The sequence below is a fragment of the Eutrigla gurnardus genome (assembly GCF_963514095.1).
Source record: "Eutrigla gurnardus genome assembly, chromosome: 5".
Taxonomy (NCBI): domain Eukaryota; kingdom Metazoa; phylum Chordata; class Actinopteri; order Perciformes; family Triglidae; genus Eutrigla; species Eutrigla gurnardus.
This window is the reverse complement of record NC_139919.1, coordinates 1433261-1455919: the sequence shown is the minus strand read 5'-3', so window position 1 is coordinate 1455919 and position 22659 is coordinate 1433261. Positions and strand designations below refer to the sequence as shown.

At 43.0% G+C, this 22659-nt stretch overlaps 1 protein-coding gene across 3 annotated transcripts in view; it reads left to right on the top strand.

Annotated features, from left to right (window-relative positions):
• Positions 1-22659, top strand: part of abhd18 (abhydrolase domain containing 18) — an 85149-nt gene that overhangs the window by 10457 nt on the left and 52033 nt on the right. For 2 of the 3 annotated variants that reach the window (XR_014597132.1, XM_084009563.1), the window contains exons 3-5: positions 2206-2290; positions 2374-2474; positions 20243-20318. Coding sequence is in view for 2 of the 3 variants with exons in the window: in XM_084009563.1 (XP_083865689.1) it covers positions 2206-2290; positions 2374-2474; positions 20243-20318 (262 nt within the window). In the remaining variant the exon portion in view is untranslated. The remainder of the gene's footprint in view (positions 1-2205; positions 2291-2373; positions 2475-20242; positions 20319-22659) is intronic. The other variant, XM_084009564.1, reaches the window with a different exon arrangement.

Here is a 22659-nt window from a genome sequence, read left to right as displayed (position 1 = left end):
GCCCTCCGATGAGAATCTGTATCTCTCGTATAAAACATCTTCAGACGGACAAAAGGGTTTGCCGGTCTCTGAACACTCTAGTTCTCCTAAGAGACCCTCTAAGGATCCACCTTTCTTTTTTTTATCCGCGCACCAAGAGAGCTGATTCGTAGTACAGGCCCCAGGTGTCTCCAGTTGTTTGATCAAGGGGTCATTGTTTTATGCTACATCACACCGAGTGGCTGGTGACACTCCATACAATGGGCTTGTCTGGCGACCCCCCTGGTCGACTAATCTTTCTCCAGCCACACATCCCTCGAACACAACGCACTCTAAAGTATAATGAAAGAACGTCTGAAGACACCTGGAATGGATGTCAGTTTATTCTCAATAAACTATACAATGTGCATCTGTAACGATTTTCAACTTGAATCATTTGAAATCTGATGTGTGATAAAAGAGAAAGTGTGTAATATTTTAAGTAATTTATTAGCTAAAATCAATATCTTCATTCATAAATAGGTCTAAAACTGTATAATTACCTCTGCCAATAATCACATTTATCCTCATAAGAAGTATTTGTATATGGACGGGTAAGTCCTCAGGAGCGACATGACGCCTAAACGTGATTTTGTTCAGAGCCAGCTTGAATGAAAGGAGATCACATCTTCCGGACGGGCAGGGTCCGGCTCTCCCGCGGGGCGAACAGCCACTTTTACTGACTTTCATCCGCCTGTGATGCATTAGTCCCAGGGACCGCTACGCTCACGTCCTCCTGTCCCCCTGGAGCTCCTGGAGAGCGACTTCTACCTAGCATTTTCATCCACCCGTAGTGGACAACCCGGACACGACCTCTTGCAGTCAGTGTTCCATCCATCCATTTTCTACCGCTTATTCTGTGTTCAGGGTTGCAGTTGGGCTGGAGCCGATTCCAGCTGACATTGGGTGAACCAGTCTATCACATGTAGAGACAGACAGGTAACCAGTCTATCACAGGGCTGACATGTAGAGACAGACAGGTAACCACTCCATCACAGGGCAATTTAGAGTCATCAATGAACCCATCCCGTTCCTGCATGTCTTTGGACTGTGGGAGGAAGCCGGAGAACCCGGAGAGAACCCACGCTTACACGGGGAGAATATCCAAGATATTCTCCACGAATACTGCAAAGAATACTGGTGAAGTGGTGTTGGACGACATGTTGTCAGGGCTTCTTGGTACATAACGGCTAATGTAGTTGCAACAAAGCGATGCGCTAGAGAGCACTATTCGTTTGAATGCAAAATACAATTTCACCACCAGATGGGAGTAATTCCTACACACTGTCTCTTTAAGTGTTCCCTTAATTTTTTTGAGCAATGTACAAATTGCTAGATTTTACAAGATACAGTACAATGAATAAACCTCCAACAGTCGAGAATCAGAATGAGGAGAGAGCTGCAGCAAATACAATGCAATAATGACATAGGGTCATAACAGAACAAAGTAACAAAAGTTTGTTTTCATATTTAAGATATCATATTGGTATCAAACATTTTCAAAAGCCTATTAAGGCAGTGTTTTCTCGCCACTGTCGCTGTAACGCTTGCCCCTGGGTGTTGTTGGGACTTTGAAATTGTGTTGACTCTTGAAATTTTGAGCGTATTCTAGTCCTGCTCAATGTGTTAAGTGTCCTGAGATGACTTCTGTTGTGATTTGACACTATGAATAAAATTGAATTGAAAATTGAATTGAATTCAAATGACACCCAGCCATACTCCAAACAAGAAAGGTGGGGTCATAAAACAAGCTTCTCAGCCCTTCTCTGCGGGTTTATCCAGGCCATGTAGTAAATCGAGGGTTTGTCTCAGCACCATTAGTGGTCTGGGGTAAGACAGTTTCTGGAAGACGTTTTAAGAATTAAAATATAGGTTTATCATCATGTTTCAATATTCTTCATATTTCAAGCATAATGTGGAAGTGTGGCTATACAGTCAGTTTTTCTCTGCGTATATGTCCAGAATCTGTTCCACTGTAATCACACACACATGATATTTGAAATAACGTGGTTGTGTCTTAAAAAATAGTTCTTTCTTAGGTCACTATCAAATTTTGACAATTTATGATGATATAGATTGGAGATTACATAGTCTAGCCCATTCAGGTGCTGCTGTGGAATCAGTGATGAAACAAATTGATCTGATCTGATGTTAAACCAATATGTTCTTCCTTGTTGTTCTTTACAGAATCTTTGAGTTCCGTAAGATCATTGGAAACCGAGAGAGGTGCAGGTCTCTGGTGCCAAAGGACTATCCAGTTCACATCAACAAGGTACTCCCTTCTGTTCTCTCTCCACTTCTCACTCGTGTAACTTATTTGTACTCTCACACATGAGTTTGTGCCTTTGTGTCCAGACAGAGGAGCACATTGACTGCCATATCCACGATGGGTTCTTCATATCTCCTCTGGAGCACCTGGTTCCTGGAATCCTGCCTACAGAGGCTGTCAGAGCCAGGTACAGAGCCTGAGTCCTTCCTCTATCTTTAATGTTTGCAGGAATCCTGCCTCCAGAGGCTGTCAGAGCCAGATCATGTCTTCTAGAATCATGTCGTCGCTCTCTCTTGTCCCTTTAAATCTTATGATGTCCTTCCGCAATAAAAGGCCCAAAAATATAACTTTAAAATAATGAATATGTTGCTTAGATGTATTCTTATAACGTGGTGTATGACAATATCAGCCGAATTCTTTCAGCTGCAATCCCGGCGGTGTAAAACGGACTTGGGAGCAAATAAAATAAATATAAAACATAATTTAAAGTGGTCAGGAGGCTGTACGCTGACACAGATAAGTCATTCCCTCCGATGATAATCTGTATCTCTAATATGGGTCATTCCATGTGTTGGGACCTCACCAGTAGGACTACACAATGCGGCCTACAAAAGCCTACACATGCGGTCAGAACAAAGGGACAAAGGGAATTAAAAACTACACCCCCATTTTAGTTTCACTTCTCACCTAGGTGCGAAGTGCAACGTCACACAACTGGTGCCCTATTGGCTGACAACCGTAGGTACCCCAGGGGGTCCCCGGCAGCAGCCGTGAACTATATAAACCAGCGCCATCTTAAGAACATTTTCCGCTTCCAGCTCTCTCCACCAACAGGAGGTGGTCTTCTCCACCGCAGCATACCGCTGCCACAGGAGACCAACTAATAACGTCTGAAGCGTTTCCTTTGTCCTAGGCCACAGTCTTCTCCCCGTTTTCCTGATCCTGAGAGATCGCCACGACCGCGCGATTATTTCTGTGTTCTCCTGCAACAAGAGGAACCAAGCCGGTTCCTGCATTCCAGCTACCAGCTCCTGTCTGAATGAAGTAAGCTGACTAAATCGCCAAGCCGCGATCATATTGTCGCCCACGGAAGAAAGAAACACGAACTGTTTTCTTTATCCGAGTTTGATCAACGAGAGGAAACACGCTCCGTTCTCGTCTGGACTTAGCAGACTCATCACGTCCCCCGCTGACGCCGGGGCCCACAAACTACCGCCGCCGCGGTAAGGAACGCCGTCATCGCCAGGACGGACTCGCAGCTTGCGCAACGACACCAGTAAGAGGCTATCAGTCTGGGCAGAGACATAAGTTTGATAGTGTAGGATATGCTTGTAATTCTTGTTAACGTGTTTTAAGTATTGATCACGGACCGCCGAGCCCGTTGCTTTCCGTGTTGTATTTGAATGCTGCTTGTGTACCCATGCCGCTGGGTTGATTTCTGTAACGGTGTTTTTGACTAACCTCAGCCATATTCGCGAGCCCAGTAAGCGTCTACTATCAGTTAAAAGACTGCGGTGACGCTGAATGAACGCCAGTCCTCCTGAGCCTTAGAATATTGCGCGCGCATTCTCCCCCTTTCTTTGTTTGTGTCCCGCTAACACACATACATCGCCCCCCACACGTGTCCTCCGCCAGCTGTTTCCGGCTCCGGACGCTAAGAAGATAGCTCCATCCTGTGGCTGTACCCGACCATCTCTCGCTCGCTCTCTCTCTCTCTCGCGATCCTATTGGACGTCAGTGGCTCCGCCCCTGAACGCTGTGAGGGATAGCTCCATCTGGTGGTCGCGCCCGGCCATATCTCTCTCTCTCTCTCTCTCTAAACACACGCACGCACACACACACACAAACACACACACACACGCACTCCACGTGTGTCTTTCCCTTTGTTTAGTTTAGCTTTGTGTGTTAGGTAGTTAGGTAATAAGGCTTTGTTAATTGCAGTGTTATTGATTGTGATCATTATTACTGATTATATTATAACTAGCGGTCTCTTGTGCTTGTTGTGTATGTGTCACTGGATAACAGCAGGTTGTGAAGGCTAGTGCTTGAATTTCACGCCTTTTTAATTGTTAGATTGTTTTTATGCTTCTATGCCAATGATCACGATCCTTGGCTTGTGAGTATAAAATCTTTTATATTGAGACTGAATACAGTTTTAGGTTATCTTTTCCCTGATCCCAGAGTGGTGCCCCATTTATTCATGATTATATAATAATAATATATTAAATATAATTATTAATACCGATAATCATATTGACATTAATAATTAGCTGTTGATAACCAAATCTGCTCCTGCTACATCCCCAACACATGCCAACTCAGCCACCCATGTACATGGTACCTCTCAGATTTTGCTGAAAAGCGGTGATAATATGCCTTATGTCACCAAACAAGGGAATCTGAAGTTGTAGGTCAATATCTCAAACGGTTTGCCCGTGGCGTCCATTCGAATTTCAAGTGCCACGCCCCTTTTCGACACATTGGAATTTTGCATTTCATTTGTTGGCATTTTTGGAGGGTCATAACTTCTGTTCTAATAGTGATAGAAGACTTCCTGAAAATTGGTCTGTTAGTTCATTGTAGTTTGTACTACACAATTCTGAAGGCAGAATCAACATTCCTTACACGGTGTTATATTTATTCTAAACAGGATTATTTTCTTATATTTGGGAACTTTGCACTTGCCAAAATGAATTTGAAGTGTATGATACCGCTGGTGGGGGTTTTATGGGGGTCCAAAAACCCTTTTGGGCAGAGGTGACTCTTTTGGAACCCCATATTTGGACCCCGAAATGACCATGTGGGCACTTGATGATCCTAATCGGATTTATACCAGATAAAGATACATATTTGTTCTTTCTTTTGATGAAATAAAACCTTTGACTATGAAGCTCCATCATATGAATTTTATTCTTCAAAATGCACCATTTTGGACTTTTTTTTGGAATGTAGATCAGGGAGAATTTAGTGATGATGAAGCATGAAAATAGTGGAAATAACTTATTAGTATTATGCTCAGTCATGGCAAACTATTAAATATTAAGACTGCTGGCCATTAATTTCCTGAAAATTAAAGATTAACCCCTTATCCCTTATTAGTCTGCAGGCCACTGATGCAAACCATATTCTGACACCAATGGAGATGTTTCAATGGGCAAAAGAAAACATTAAGAACATTACATTCTTCTTTGTTAGTGCAAAAGATATAAGATAAGAAACACGAGGAAACGTACGAATTGGAGAGACGTTACGCCTCAGCCAAAACGATCAGTGGAACACGATCCCATCTATGCTTAATACCAATTTCCAAAAATAAGATATGGATGAAAAGAATATCACAGGATACAATATGCACAGATGTCGATGCAGGACAACAATTGGATTCAGAACACTTGGATACAGACACGGACGTAATTTGGGGAGGGGACACAGGGGACATGTCCCCTGCACTTTTTACGGTCCAAACACAATGTTACGCTATAGTAAACAGAGACGCGTCAAGCACTAGGACCAAGCGGTAAACGGCCGCTCAAACTGAAGCCTATGGCAAGCCGTTTTAACATTTAATAGCTAGACTGGATATGTATTGCAGATATCTGTAATTCAATTCTTCCTAGTCAAAAAGAACATTTCAGATATCCACAATGACATTCTTCCTATCCACAATTTTCATTTCAGATATCCAAAATGAAAAGCTATTCCAGATATCCAGAATGTAATTTTGAATATCCAAAATACATTGTGACTAGTAGAAATGTCATTATGGATATTCACAATTCGCATTATGACTAGTAGAAATGTAATTTCAGATATCTACAATTAGAATTATGACTAGGAACAATACAATTGCAGATATCCACAAATGTATTGTTGATATCTGTTGACAGGTAGACAGGACGCCATTATCTGAAATGAAAATTCTGACTAGTAACAATTGGATTGAAGATATCTGAAATGGGAGTTTTTCCTAGTAAGAATTCAATTGCAGATATCCAGAATGTTCATTCTAGATATCCAGAATGTTATTGTGGATATCTGAAATTGAAAGCCCAATACACATGAATGGCAAAAGTGACGTCATTTGTCCTAGGAAGAATGCCATTGTGGATAATTACATTTTGACTAGGAGAAATGCTATTATGGATATCTAAAATATAATTACAGATAGGAGTGTGGTTCGATTAAATTTTAAAACGGCTTGCCATAGAAGCCTGTTTCCCTTAGTTTAGACCGCCCACAAGCTCCTCGATTGGCTCTGCCGTTTCTTGTGTGATTGGCCGTCCCCGCTGTCACTCCATCTTGCTTGCACACCGACTGCGAGTCTGCGGTCAGGAGTCCACTACTCTAAGTTGGGAGTTTGTTCTGCCTGGTTCACGTCAGCTAGAAGGATTGTATTATCAGAGTCCATGTGCGTGCGTGCGTGCGTGCGTGCGTGCGTGTGTTTGGTCATTAGACGCAGCGAGGATGTCTAAAAAAAAAAAAGTGGACATAAGAGACTTCTTTAGAAGTCAAAGTGTAAATTACTCAAAGAAATGCGTTACACCCATCCTGCAACACTTTCACTGGCTCCCAATAAAGCAGCATATCCACTTCAAGATTCTCCTCATCATTTACAAAGCTCTCAATAATCTGATAAATAAAATGTATTATTATTGTTGTTATTACTTTTGGATTAGAATTGGGTGATCAGTGATGTTGATAGGTTTTCAATGTAATGAGTCCCCGGGACCCACAGGTGGTGAGTTGAGTGGGTCCCTGGGAAATTCAATGGGTCCCGACTCCCCAGTTAAAAAAAAAGGAATTCTTTCTTATATTATTCTATTTCTTAAATTTTATTGAGTGTTAAACTCCTTTGATGGTGGTATGATATGGTTATAATAAACGGATATATTCATTGAACATGTATGTTCAAAATGTATCTGAAATTAAACAAATAAAATTCCAAATCTGAAAAGTTTATTGCAAAACAACTGTCACAGTGGCATGACATATGACATTCAAATCAAACAGCATTTTTGTAGCAACATAAATAGCACCAAAATAAATTACTAAAATTCAAATCAAAACAAAATGGTGTCTCTATGGTCTGTAGTACCAAAATAAAATTTCAATAAAAGTGCTGATTTTAACAAATGAACAAAACATTTTCATCACCATGACAGAGTCAATAAATGAATTGTCACCAAAATCTTCTCATCTGAACATCAACTAAATCAAATGAACTGAGTCAATCACTGTGAAACTTTTAGTGTATTTAGCTACTGTATTAGCCAGGGATGTGATCGGCAAAGAATAAAAAAGCAGGAAAATAATGTAGAACATTACATTAATGAGAAAACTGGGTACAACTAGGGGGGGTCCCCTGGAAGAAAATGTTGTCAATTTTAACAATTAAATGCATCAATCTGGACTACTAGAAAATTGTAAGATTTGTTTAACTTAAATATTTATTATTTACCAATGCATTGTATCAGCAGGTTAAAGACAATAGGCATATAGAAATTGCACAAAAGACCAGCTCATCCCTAAAGCCTGTACAAGACAAAACAAGATGACAGAAATCACCTAATAGTAGTTTATTTATTATCTATTATTATTACAGTCTTCCACTGCATTTTGGGAGATGGTAATCAATGTTCAGGCTCAGCAAGCAGAAAAAAAAGATCAAATTTGATAATGTTTACATTACAATAATTACTCTTATTAATTTGTACTCTAAATAGATTCTATTTCGTACGTGCTACGCCCTCTAACGGGCTTCGCTATTGGTTTATTTTGGAGAAGCAGCTCACCTGGGAGGGGGGGACTTCTCTCCCCATCTCATGTGAGGTGGAGAAGGGGGAGAAAGCTTGGCCACACGCGCTGGGTGAGAGCTCAGCACCCGAGTCTATCACTGACGTTTAGCATTTACTCCTGATTACTGTTTGCATGCCGACGAGGCAGGGCGAGTCATGTTCTCCTCATTTCCATAGTTAACCGCTCCTGCTTCAGCTTCTAGACCGTGGTCGGGAAGCACAGCGGAGACTTTGGTTTGCTCTGCTTTGAATGAAGTTCCACCGCGACAACGCGCACTACTTGCGGAGTGACACGAAGACATGAATCAGAGGCACAAAAACCGTTGACAGCGTGAGCGGTCATTATGACCCGTGCCTTGCCGAAAAGCCGGATTTCCGGATTTATCCGGAAGAATCACATCCCTGATTAGCTCAAAAATGAAACATAACTAACACAGTGGAAAGTCTTTTGAGAAAAATGAAATGATGCAGATATGTTTTTGGTGTACACGAATGAGCACAGCATCGAGCAGTGGAAACGTGGGTTTATTTACTATGAAGTTCATATTTTTAATTGTTGAAATTAAATCAGCGGTGACAGGCTAGTTGTTTTGATAGCGGCTAAATTAGCATGTCGCGATACTTTGTACAGGGGATCACATCTGCGCCGAGTGGATGCGCAGAGGGTTGAAACAGCGCTGTCCAGTCTGCTAACAACAAGGTTTCTTTTGCCAGTTACTGTGATTAAACACGAGTTGTTTAATGTTCACAATGTATCGTTTTTCATGGGAAAAATGAGGTGCGTCCCCGGGACGCATGGATAGTGAGTTTAGTGCGTCCTTTCAGATTTTAATGCGTCAGGGACGCAGGACGCGTACCTAGCAACATCACTGGGTGATAATGTTGTGCTACATGCTTTACAACCAGTCAAACCAAAAAGGGAACAGTAAACTTAAAATTAGCAATAGAAAACTAGAAGAACTACTAGAAAACACAGTGAATTGAAAGAGTTAGATTTTTATTAAAAATACTTGTGTCCCCCCCACCTCTGAAATCAAAATTTCGTCCTTGGTTACAGAACACCCGGAGGCAGAACACTCGCAGTCAGCCACAATACTACATTTTCCAGCCACTCAAGTTCTCCTAAGAGACCCGATCCACGTTCCACAGAGCTTCTTTTTTTTTTAATCCGCACACCAAGAGAGCTGATTGGTCAGTAGGCGGTGTTTTTCTCCATGTTGATCTCTTATCAGGAACATGACCTGCTCCGGAGCAGGTTAGCTCTGCAGTAGGGGTGGGCGATACACCGAAAATGTACCGATACCGAAATTTACGACGACAACCGACGTCATTTTGCCCATGTAGGTATATTCGGTTTTAAAAAAAACTTTTTTTCTTGTTTGGCTGTGTGTGTAGGTAGGCTACCAGTATGTTCATGTCCCTTTAAGACGCTCGGCTGTACTGTACTACGTATACAGCGCGTGCAGTCACGTGACTCCACCCCATCCAGTCTGTATCAAGAAGGGAAAGTGTGGGTGAAGGTGCGTGTCCACAGGCAGCGGTGTTTCCCCGCGTCCCATTCATTGTCTATGTGAAAAGCTGTGCAATGCATTCTGGTAGCGTCGCGGCGAATGTCGAGAGACGGCGCGCGAGTTGGCCGCTCCTCATTTGCCTAAAGTTGAAGTCGAATCTACTTTATGCTAATCAGAGGCGCCGGGCTCGACTCGCCGCCTCGGGAACGCTCGCGAACGCTCGCAAAAATGTGTTGTTTAAAGGAGAGCGCCTGTCAATCATCCTCTAGTGGCAGCCCACCAAGCGTGCAATACTGGGAAGCGGCGCGTCCACACGCGTTTAAAATCGCCCCTGTGGACACGCACCTTGAGACGAAAATGGAGCCCGCCGGTTTAAACGATGAAGCGGCTGCTGCCGCGGCAGCCGAAATAAATCTGGTCGAGGAGGAAGAGCACCTCGTTCCCAAAAGAAATGCGTCATCGATTGTTTGGCAACATTTTGGGTTCAGCGAGGACGATGTCGATCAGAAAAATGTGAAATGTAAACTTGTTTCTCCCGTTATAGAGAACCTGATTACTTGACAACTCCATATTTTGAATTTGTTTATAGAGACTGTATTTTTAATACTTTGTTATTTTATACTACCAAATAAATAATATAAATCTTAACTACAGTGTAGTTTTACAGTCCTTTAAATTGGCATTTTTTTAGGCGCGGGGGGGGGGGGGGGGGGGGGGGGTTACTTATCGTTCATTTATTGTTATCGAGGTGAGTTCCTCAATATATCGTGATATTGATTTGAGGTCATATCGCCCAGCCCTACTCTGCAGTGTAAGTAACCATGGTGATCCACCCCGGTAAGACGTGAACCAGCGTCGTAGGACGGAAAACCCAGAGTTAACGCTTAAGTTACCTCGCTAAGCCCAAATCCTGCTTCGTAGTACAGGCCCCAGGGCATAGGCAGGACAGATCAGGTGGTGGACACACATCAGGGATAAACAGACAACCAAGCAAAGACAGAAAGGAAACACACAGACACAAGGGTTGATTAGGTTCAACGACAGACAGGTATGGAAACACAAGGGCAGGCTATGATGAGTGGGGAGAACAAGAGGCAAGGCTGACGAGACAATGAGACACAGCTGGGAGACAGCAAAAAGGAGGGAAACCAAGACAGGAAGTAAAGCACGTGACAAGACAAGACAGAAGGACTTCACAATAAAACAGGAAACCAACACTACAAAACCCACAGTCATGACAACACGAGTGAAACACTCTGCTGTCCTGACATTGGTCGGGAGTTCGTTTCACCACTGAGGCGCCAGAACAGAGAAGAGTCTGGACTTTGCTGAGCGACGTTTGTTTGATTTCAGCGATGGGGGTACCAGCCGGCCAGCTGAAGTAGAGGAGCGAAGTGCTCGCGTCGGGGCTTGTGGTTTGACCAGTGTTTGAAGGCAGATGGGTGCCGTTCCATTGATGGCCTTGAAGGCCAGTGCCATCGTCTTGAATTGGATGCGTGCTGCAACGGGGAGCCAGTGGAGGTCACGGAGGAGGGGGGTCACATGGGAGAATTTGGGTAGATTGAAGTCAAGGCGTGCTGCAGCGTTCTGGATACGCTGCAATGGTTTAGTCGCGGAGGCCGGGAGTCCAGCCAGGAGAGAGTTGCAGTAGTCAAGGCGGGAGTTGTGTTGCATCCTTTGTGACAAAAGTCCGAATCCTGCGGATATTGTAGAGGGAAAATCTGCAGGATCGGGCCATAGCAGTGATGTTGGGGGTGCAGGATAGTTGGTCATCGAGGATTACACCCAGGTTCCTGGCAATTGACAAAGGCAATACTGTGATGTCCTTGACAGTGACCGACAGGTCCATGCGAGGGCAGTCTTTCCCCGGAATGAAGAGGAGTTCGGTTTTATGCAGGTTAAGCTTGAGGTGATGCACAGTTGTCCAGGCGGAGATGTCTGCCAGACATTCCGAGATGCAAGTTGCAATGTGAGTGTCGGAGGTTGGGGGAAAAGAGAGGAATAGCTGGGTGTTATCTACGTAACAATGGTAGGAGAATCAATGTGATATGATTACAGCGCCTAGTGATCCAGTGTATCATGAGAACAGAAGCAGCCCCAGTACTGAGCCTTGAGGGACACCCGTTTCCAGAGAGCAGGGTTTGGACATAGAGCCATTCCAGGTGACCTGAAAGGTGCAATTTGTCAGGTATGATGTGAACCAGGTTAGAGCAGAGTCAGTGATGCCAAGTTCAGCCAGGGTGGAGAGGAGGATTTGGTGGTTGACTGTGCCGAATACAGCAGATAGGTCGAGGAGAATGAGAACGGAGGAGTTGGATGAGGCTCTGGCGTCTCACGGGCACTCAGTCACTGTGAGGAGGGCCGTCTCAGTGGAGTGAGCAGTCCTGAAACCTGATTGATTAGGGTCAAGGAGGTTGTTCTGTGAGAGATAGGATGTCAGGTGTTTGTAGGTGGCACGTTCCAGGGTTTTAGAGAGGAATGAAAGAAGAGATACAGGTCTGTAGTTTTGGATGTCAGCAGTGTCTAGTGTGGGTTGGCATAGAATTCAAGTGCAGATAGGGGTAGGTGGTCCAGGGGAAGCACCTGGTAGGACCACCTGTGTAAGATAAGAGGTCCAGTTCCTCCTCCTCGACCTGTTGGTCTTAGGGAGTGTGAAAATGAGTAGGCAGTTGAGAGGGCAGCTGGAGTGGCAGTGTTTTCTGAGGTGATCCAGGTCTCTGTAAGGGCCAGGAAGTGGTGAGTCTGCAGGGAGGCATACGCTGAAATGGTGTCCGCCTTCTTGACTGCAGACTGGCAGTTCCATAGCCCCCCTAGTATTTCAAGTTCCATACTGGTGGAGAATCAGGGCTCCAGAGTGCGACCATTTTGAACGCATATGCGACCAAAATTTTTATGAGTGCGACTGAAAAAAATTGTAGGTCGCACTGGTGCACCTAACGCTGCTCAGGTGAAAAAAAAAATCATAAGCGCAGCATCTCTTTGTGTTCTCCTGATGGCATCGTGGTCTAAACAAATAAGAGACAGAGCTCGGGCGGGTCCTTGCCTCTGATTGGCTGTGGTCCTTTTCACTGCTGTAAATTGTGTCAGTTCAAAAAATGCGAGCGAGCTGAGCAGGTACTCCTGAGCGATTCGACAATGAGTGCTGAGCGCTTCGATTTTCTTTGAAAGTGAAGAGAGGCAGAAAGCCTCTCCCCGAGACTAATTAAAAAGCCCAAAAATATGCCTTCAGACAGGACTGGTTGAAGCAATTTCCCTGGCTGATGTACGATAAAGAAAGGGACTCAATGCACTGCATTTATTGTCGGGAGTGCGGTCAGAATTTGGCCGGTAATAGTGCGTTTGTGGAGGAGTCAACAACATTTCGCATCGAGACGTTGAAAAAGCGCAATATGTCCAAAAAGCATACTACATGCCGTGATAAGTGTGTTAATAAAGCTCTCCCAGCTGCATTTCAGCGTCAGGCTGTATCAATCAGGTCCTCTGAGGAATCTGAAATGATTATAAAATTAAATATATAATATTGCAAAGGAGGAGTTGCCGTTCACTAAATTTAAGTCAGAAATGATTCTGATGAAAAAAATGCAGACACACTGAAGGACAAAACAGCTGCGGTGGTTGGAAATGCCATGTACACGTCATTCATGACGGCGACACAGACGTCTCTACGAAGGAGTGCGTTATTGTCTACTGCCGCATTTTGTGGAAAGGGAGGCCGGTCAACATGTTAATTGGACATGTCGAGGTGGAGCATGGACACGCACAGTGTTTGAAGGCCCACATTACAGCATGAGAGATCATGAATAGGAAATTGTATAGTAGCCTATTCCTAATATTATTATTAAAAATGAATAACCTAAGTAAAATATAAGTAGGCTAGGCTAAGATCACATAAACAGTTTTCCATTTGCAATCTATAGGTTAGTGACCTGTATGATCTTTTTATTCTTGAGGAATTTATGCTGCCACAAAGCAAGCATTTGCTGCGCTTGGGCATCAGTGTTCAGATTGGCTGGAGAAAACGGTTGCTCTGGGTGCTGATGGTGCTGCAGTTAACCTAGGCCATAAGGGGGTGTCATTATGTAGGAGGAGAGCGATAAAAAGGTGACTTTTTGGCGTTAAAGGCGACGCAATGAAAAATGTGGGTGCACCTAAATTTTGTGCTGGTGCACCTAAAAAAAAAAGTTAGGCGCACCAGTGCTACCAATGCATAAAGTTAGTCTGGAGCCCTGAAAATGATGGGTAGCAGAGATTAGATGGGTCGAGGGGAGAAACCTCTGGAGAAGCCTCCGGTTTGATGTCCTGACTGGGATAGGACACATGGCTGCGATGGGTGGTGGTTGAGTTGTTATGACTTCCTAAGTGGACTCCCACAGATAGACTCCCTTGTCTTTGTTGGACAGTCTTCCCACAGATAGACTCCCTTGTCTTTGTTCAACAGTCTTCCCACAGACTCCCCGGATCGACTCCCTTGTCTTTGTTCGACAGTCTTCCCACAGACTCCCATAGATGACTTCCTTGTCTTTGTCGACAGTCTTCCCACAGACTCCCATAGATAGACTCCCTTGTCTTTGTTCTACTGTCTTCATTCGGCTGTCCTGACGCTGCAGCTGACTTCTTCTTCTTCTTCTTCTTTGGAGTTTAATGGCAGTCGGCACCGCCATCTGCTGGACTTTACTTCTCCCGTTCCTCTTCTTCTACATCCTTTTAATTAATCCAGTTGATACTAGGTATCTCAAGATGATTCTCCTCCCTTCCCTCGATTTTCCACATTCTATAATACTGTTCAAATTTATTTCCCCCACTCCTACCTTCCGCAACCCTCTAGTCATCATCTCCCTCTCCCTTTCATATCCAGGACATGCTATCACCACATGTTCTACTGTTTCCCTCTCCCCACAATTACACAGACCATTTGCATGCTTCCCTATTATATTAAGTGTGCTGTTCAGTTTAGTATGTCCTATTCTTAATCTGCTCATTATTACCTGTTCTGTTCTATTGTCTCCATAACATCCCATCTCTCCTACTACTCCTTGTAATTTATATAAATGTCTCCCTTTTTCCTGGCTCTTCCAATACTGGTTCCATTGGTCGCTGCAGCTGACGCTGTCTCTTAAGTGCTTGGTTTACCTCATGCAGGGTAAGCCCCTCCCTCCAATCAAGTCTATTGACTACAGCTGAGCTGGCTGAAACTAGGTAATTGCCCTCAGTATGAACAGCTTCACAAGAATTTAAACAACAAGCTATCTAGCCAAGACTAAATGTTACAACTAGCTCTACTCACAGTATGCCTAAACCCAGTATCTTCAATTCGTTTCTGACTTACCAACAAGATACAAAGCAGCTTCCTTCCTTTCTTCAGACAAAATGTAGTTGAACAGAAGTTTCACTGGCTGCTCCTTATATGCAGGGTAAGCTCCTCCCTCCAATCAAGTCTATTGTCTACAGCTGAGATAGCTGAAACTAGGTAATTGCCCACTCAGTATAACAGCTTCACAAGAATTTAAACAACAAGCTATCTAGACAAGACTAAATATTACAACTAGCTCTACTCACCGAATGCCTAATCCCGGTATCTGCAATTAGTTTCAGACTTACCAACAAGATACAAAGCAGCTTCCTTCCTTTCTTCAGAAAAAATGTAGCCCTTGAAAGCCCTGAAAATCAGCCCTGGTGTATTTAGTCTGTGGGCCCTAGTTTCGTAGACCAGGCGCAGTCAGCTTTCAGCGCACCTGCGCGCGCCGACGGGGTGTGTCCGCCTGGACTTTGCAAGTTTCGTGCACCGCGCAGGCTCGCGCAGGCACACCTCCCGTCTCGCCCACCGGCGCAAGTGGGAAAGAGGGAGGAGAAGAAGGCGTGAGTAGGAGACGAGGAGGAGACGAGGAGGAGACGAGGCGTGGACTGGGATTAATACAGCCGATTCAGATCTTCACCAATCAAATGAGCTCCTCTCCTCTCCTTTAATGCGTTAGGGGAGGTTCAGTGCAAGTTCCGTCACATGACAACCCGATGACAGAAGCAGCGCCGCCGCTCCCACCACACGCATCACGCGCTGTGCGCGCGTATCATAATAATAACAATGCCGATATTATAAAAAACAGGAGAGAGAGAGGGAGATGTTTTGGTCCGAGAGGCTGAGTTTCCGTTACGCGTGCCATCCGCCTTTGATCTGACGTCAGATGTGACGGGACAATCTATATAGATATAAATTCACATGTTGATTCAATTAGTTGCATTAAATAGTGTTTGTTGTGATTATTTATTGCATTTAAATGTGCCTGGAACTGTGGAAACCTGCCTGTGAGGTCTCGGTGACGTGTGCGCACTGTGCGCAGTCAGCCAAACTTCCACTCCGCCAGCTGTGATTCGCATTGAATGAATGGACTTTATTTACGCCTTGCGCCGAAAGTAGACCAGGTTGGAGCTGGCGAGCTTTCAGCGCAGTCTCGGCGAGGCTTTTTGCCACCAAACTTCCGCTACGCCAAGCTGAATCTGTGACGCCTCCCCCTGCTGCGCCGCCACACCCATCTTGGCGCAGGCGATCCACCAAACTGACGGTGCGCAAGGCTGCGCGGGTCGAAACTTGCATTGCGCCGGCTGCGCCACCCTGCGCCGCCCTGCGCTGCGCCACGAAACTAGGGCCCTGTGTGTTTCCTCTTAGACTTTGCACGTTCGTCTACCCACTACCTGAGCTCTCCTGCCTGTCTTGCCTGTCCTGCCTGTGATCTTGGATTCGTTGTTTGTAAATTCTGTTTTTGTTAGATTATCTTGTTCTTTTTTTTTTTTTTTTTTAAGACTGTTTTTGCCCTTGTGGCCTCCCTCAGTTCAGACTTAGTTGTTAGTTTCACCTGTATTTAAATAAATCTAAAATCCCAAACGTCTACGGCTCAACCCATTCACAGTGAGGTTGTGTCTCCTCAGTTGCGGCTCTGTGACGACCTCCATTGCTGCTCAGAGGAGGAACGACTTTCTGTCTCAATATCTTTTACAATAACAACAGTGTGGAAATAAGGTGTGATACTCCCACAACGAAATGGCAACGTAGAAGGGGCTTTTGCAAGATAATGTCGATAGACAGGGTGGGATCGAAACACAAGAGAAAGGACGACTAGCACAATGCAAGGTTAATTCAAGGAATATCACTAACACACGAGACCTACAAATGGAACAAGTAAAAAAAAACATGAGATTCTATTACATAAAAATAAAAAAAACAGGAATACATACATAAGGTTTAAGAGGATAAAATGGAACAAACAAATGTGAAATAATGTCATATAAATTGGTGATAATCTGTTATATTATTAATTAAATAGAAATGTAGTAAATGTGTAGATGATGTCATATCTGACAGGATTTCATAGTTTATCACCATTCCCCCGTGCACCTGCACAAAGACTTTGGAAACAAACATAGATATTGAAAACAAACTATCAACTTTAATAAAGAGGAAAATAGCTGACAGTTTTAAATTTGTATTTGTGATTACATTTATTTATCCACTTTTAATACTGTTGAGAGAGCTGAGACGAGATGAGCCATGTGATCACTGGAAGCTGTAAAAAGATAGTTCTCTTTGTTGGGAGATATGAGCTCAGGAATATCGCAATTACAAAACCTGAACAGCAAGTTGCAAAAATAGAAAAATAGAATACACATATTACCAACAAGGATTTAATTTCAAACATAGGATTCTAATAGGTTCAATACTAATGTAGCCTGTCTGATTAAAAAAAAACATTCAAATGAATGGACTTTAAGCAAGGAATGGGCATGTTGAATGGAGTACAAGGCAACAGGTAAAAGTCAGATCTTACATTGCTGCTATCTGAGGTGCGGGTGGGCGGCGGTGCGGGACCGACGAAGTGAGCTGCTACAGACTAGCGGCTTGATAGGTCACTGTGGACTGTGCAAGGGTTTAATATTAAATCATGATCAAATACATTAGCACATCACATAAGTAATGCAGTATAATGATGAGAAAGTGAAATAACCCAATACATTCCTCCTCCTGCTTCTTCCTGTTAAACAAAGTTTACTGCAGCTGATTTGTTTTAATTCCACTGGCTTTTATTTCCAGATGGGGTTTTTTTTCCAAAGTGTATTTTACACTATTTGTACCCCAATAATGATGACTATTGTTATAGGAGCTAAGTAAGCTAAGCTGATGCGCTTTGCTATTGTTTGTTGTGTGGTACGTGTTGTATGAAGAAGAAATCCAATTTAGATCCAAGTGTTTTTAATAACTACCGACCTGTATCCAACTTACCATTTTTAAGTAAAATTTTAGAAAAACTGGTTTTTAACCAAGTTAACGACTTTTTAAACAGAATTAACATTTTAGAGAAGCATCAGTCTGGTTATAGGAAAAACCACAGTACCGAGTCAGCATTTTTAAAGATTTTAAACAACATCAGGTGGAATTTTGATAATAAAAAGCTCACAGTGTTGGTTCTACTGGATCTAAGCGCAGCTTTTGATACAGTAGACCATCACATTTTATTAAATAGGCTCAGACACCTGGTGGGCATCTCTGGTACTGTTCTTAACTGGTTTTGTTCTTATCTCACAGACCGATGCTTTTATGTAAGTATGGATACATGTTCCTCAGGAACCCGTGAAATTGGATGTGGGGTTCCCCAAGGGTCAATTTTAGGTCCACTTCTTTTTAATCTTTAAATGCTGCCCATTGGGGACATCATCAGGAGGCAGGGCATCAGCTTCCATAGTTATGCTGACGATACGCAACTGTACATCGCTGTGTCTCCTGATGACACAGGGCCAATTGACGCCCTTTTTAACTGTATTTTAGACATTAAGTCATGGATGGCAGGGAATTTTCCTACAGCTCAACCAGGACTGAGACTGAGGTTTTAGTTATAGGTCCTGAAGGCCAGAGAGAGAAACTTTTACCAAAACTACAAGATCTTAAACCAGCACAGTCAGTAAAAAATCTGGGCGTGATTTTATTCCACATATCAAAAATATGACGAAAATAGGTTTTTATCATCTTAAGAACATAGCCAGAATCCGCCCGTTTCTCTCTCAGGCCAGTACGGAGGTGCTGATGCATGCTTTTATCTCCTGTCATTTAGATTATTGTAATGCCCTGCTCTCTGGTTTTCCCAAAAAGAGTATTTTAAATCTCCAATTATTACAGAACTCAGCCGCACGCGTGCTGACGAGGACCAGAGGGCGGGAGCACATTACACCAGTTTTAGCGTCGCTGCATTGGCTCCCTGTACGCTTCAGGATCGATTTTAAGGTTCTTTTACTAGTTTTTAAATGTCTTAACGGCCTTGCGCCCTCTTATTTAGCTGACCTGCTTTTACCATATCAACCCTCGCGGACCCTGAGGTCCTCCGGCACCAGGCTTTTATCCATACCAAAACCCAGAACTAAAACCCATGGTGAGGCGGCATTTAGCTACTATGGCCCCCACCTGTGGAACAGCCTGCCGGAGAGCCTCAGGACCGCAGAGACAGTTGATATTTTTAAAGGAAGGTTAAAGACACACCTTTTTAATCAGGCTTTTAACTAGTATTTTAAATTCTTCTTACGTTCTTATGTGATTTTATCTTATTTTATATTTTTGCTTCTATCTTGTTTTTAAGATGATATTGATCTTAAATAATTTTAGTTGTTTTACTTATCATTGGTATTGTTTTATTTTATTATCTTATATATTTTTATTATCTTATATATTTTTATCCTTTTAAGCTGTTCACTCTATTTACTTATTTTTTCATGTTTTTTTAATCCTATCTTATGCTTTTAGTTTTTAGCTTTAACTCCAGTGTTTTCTCAGGGGGGTCTTCCACACTGGGAGCTGTGTCTGGGCTGCTGCTGGGGGCGCTGTCCCTGGGTCCCTTCGGCTCGGCTGACTGTTGTCTATCGGGGTCGGGGGGCCTGGGCACTGGTGCCCCCTGTGGCACAGCCTGCGACTCCTCCCAGTGTGGATGTGCAGGTGTGTGTGTATGTTGTGTGTGTGTGTGTGTGTGTGTGTGTGTGCGTGCGTGCGTGTGCGCGTGTGTAATATGGAGGGTGGGAGGGAGGGGCTTTATTTGTAATTGTTTTTTCTATTTTCTTTTTTATGTGTGTAAAGCACTTTGTGTTACATGTTTATGTAGGAAAAGTGCTCTATAAATAAAGTAAAGTTGAAGTTGAATCGAACACCATTCTACTTTGCAAGATATTAGCATTCATTCCGTTCATGCATAAATGCAATCAAAGGTCCATTTCCGCTTTTCCATTCATATCCAAAAAAAAACGTTGCAGTCAAAACAGTTTCCCCCTCCTGGGTCAAAGCACCTGCCCAACAACAGCTCAGTTCCTACCCATATACCTGTGCCGCAGGAAATAACACAGTGACACCCCATGGGCAAAGTGTGAATAACATGCAAACACACATACACATTTGGCTCTGACAACTAGCCTTTGTGTTTGTCAGTTAACAAGGTTATCAGGGCAATACATGTATTGTGTGCATTGCTCCTGTTGAATTAACCAGAACATACATCAACTTAGCATCATTTAGATTTGCTTGTTGAGTTTCACACGGCCAAATAAGTTACAAGTGATCATTCATGATGTGATTGTGTGCTGTGCTATAATCCAAGTGAGTCCTCCCCGTTTGCGTGTTGTTTCAGGTTCCAGTTTATAGTTCCCAAGAAGTGGCGGAAGAACAGACCAGTATGCATCCACTTGGCAGGGACTGGAGACCATGTAAGGCCTAACCCCAACCCTCAACGCAAATTTGTTGTTTAGTTTTGTCAACCTAACTATGTAGGTTAGTCGTCTCAACCTATCTATGTAGTTTAGTTGTGTTAACCTAACTATGCAGTTTAGTCGTCTCAACCTAACTATGTGGTTTATTTGTCTCAACCTAACTATTAAGTGTAGTTGTCTCAACATAATTATGTAGTTGAGTTGTGTTAACCTAACTATGTAATTTAGTTGTGTTAACCTAACTGTAGTTTACTTGTCTCAACCTAATAATGTGGGTCATTCCGTGTCATTTCATCAAATTTCTGAAAATCTTCCCACCTGACCATCTCAGAATGTCCTGAAAAAATTCAAGTACAAAGACACACTTGTTAATAGGAACAATCCCAAATATTAGGTCTCTACTGTCAATAGTTTTCTCATGAAACATCATTGAATGAAGGGTAGTTTCGACGGTTTTTGGCATCATACTCTGAAAAGCCATTTTTAAACAGCAATATCTGGAAAACTATCTCACCTGTGGCCTTCAAATTTTCTACAGTGTATATCTGTTACTAATAGCCTCCAGACATGAAATATCAGGGGTGTAGCTCAATGATAACCTAGTATGGTAGGTACTTAAAATGTGGCTTGTTGAAATAACGTAGTACATTTGAAGAGTGGCTGAGCTCCCATTTTTGCAGATAAAAGACTTCTATCACTTCTGCCTCTATCTCGGGTGTTAGCTTAAACATTCTACAAAATATGTTTTCTCTTAGATGATTAGTTTCACAGATATTAAGGCTCAAAAATGGAAGTAAACACATCTTTGCCTCCCCAGTCATATTCCAAAAAAAGTATCAGGTCCAAACTTACTTTTTTTGAAAGATCATATTCTTGTTAAAATCATAAAAAAATCGGGAGGGTGTTTTGCCTCAATTTGCCGCAGTGATTTTTTAAAATCCTGATAATGGTGGGTTTTTTGTGGCCGGTTTTGGTACTGCATGTCCTAATATCCTACTAGTAAACACTAGGGCTGTAGCGATACACTAATCTCACGATACGATTCGATATACGATATTCAGCTCATGATACGATATAAATCACGATATTCAGTCAACGATACGATTCCATACGATTCGATATAATTCGATACACTTACATCATTTTCTGAAAGATTTAAAAGGTACAGTGTGATTTTGGTGACATCTTGTGAGTGTTCCATTTACTTGGATTGAATTAATATCAACTGAAAGAATCAATTACACAATATATGGCTCTGACTGGACAGAGAGTCTCCAGCTTGCAAATGCTGGACAAAATAAATCAAATATGTGGTGAGAAAATAAGTTACATTTATTGAAGTGCAAACTGTAACTTACAAAGCACACACACACACACACACACACACACATACATACACAGAGCAACGGAGTGGGCTGGCTACGGGGTGGGGGGTGGGGTTTTGGGTGTCTACAGTAATATATGGCTTATTAATTTCATGAGGTTATTTACTTACCCACGATGAAAAAAATAGCTCTGAATGAATAACAGCTGAGCAGAAGCACTTGTCGACCGTCGCGGAGAAATACGCGTCTGGTCTGAACTGGGGGGCAGCGGATCATGTGTGATTTCCGTGGCCGTGACGCTTTGCAGCAGCTAGTGTGAACCTGGCGTCATGCCGGCGTGAACCGGGCGGCCGCTGAAGCACCGCGAACGAAGCACGCTTCCTTTCGGCGCCTTTGTTAACCGATTGTGCAGTTCAGACCAGACGCGAAGCACCGCGATCCTGCGCGGCCGTCTCTCGGCGCCGCGATCCTGCGCGGCCGTCTCTCGGCGCCGCGAGCAGAGTGCCAGGGGGATTTGAATGGGACTTAATGTATCGATACTCGTGGCTAAAAAATCGATACTTTCTGTGGAAACAAAATATCGATTTATATCGCAGAATCGATAAAATCACTCAGCCCTAGTAAACACCACAGCAGGGCAATTCAATTGTGTTTTTTACCATTTACCGGACTTACATGTGACTAAATGCTACTGATAAATGTAGCCTTATGAAAACATTAAAATGTAGCACAGTTGTAGTTACAGAGGAGAAGTCCTTGAATGTGAGTTGAACATGCTGAAAGCAGCTTTTAATGTCTTAAACCAAGAACAAACATATGATAGCATAATATTTAAGACTGCACATTTTGTCATACTTTAAGTATATACATTACACAAGCAAATCGAATAATAATCTTAATTTGAGCATAAAGATTTTACATTACAGTAGAAAAGTCTCCAAAGTTTGATATTGAATAACAATTTGTCTCTATGCTCACTATGAGACAATATGTGAGTTGTGTGTATGATCAGA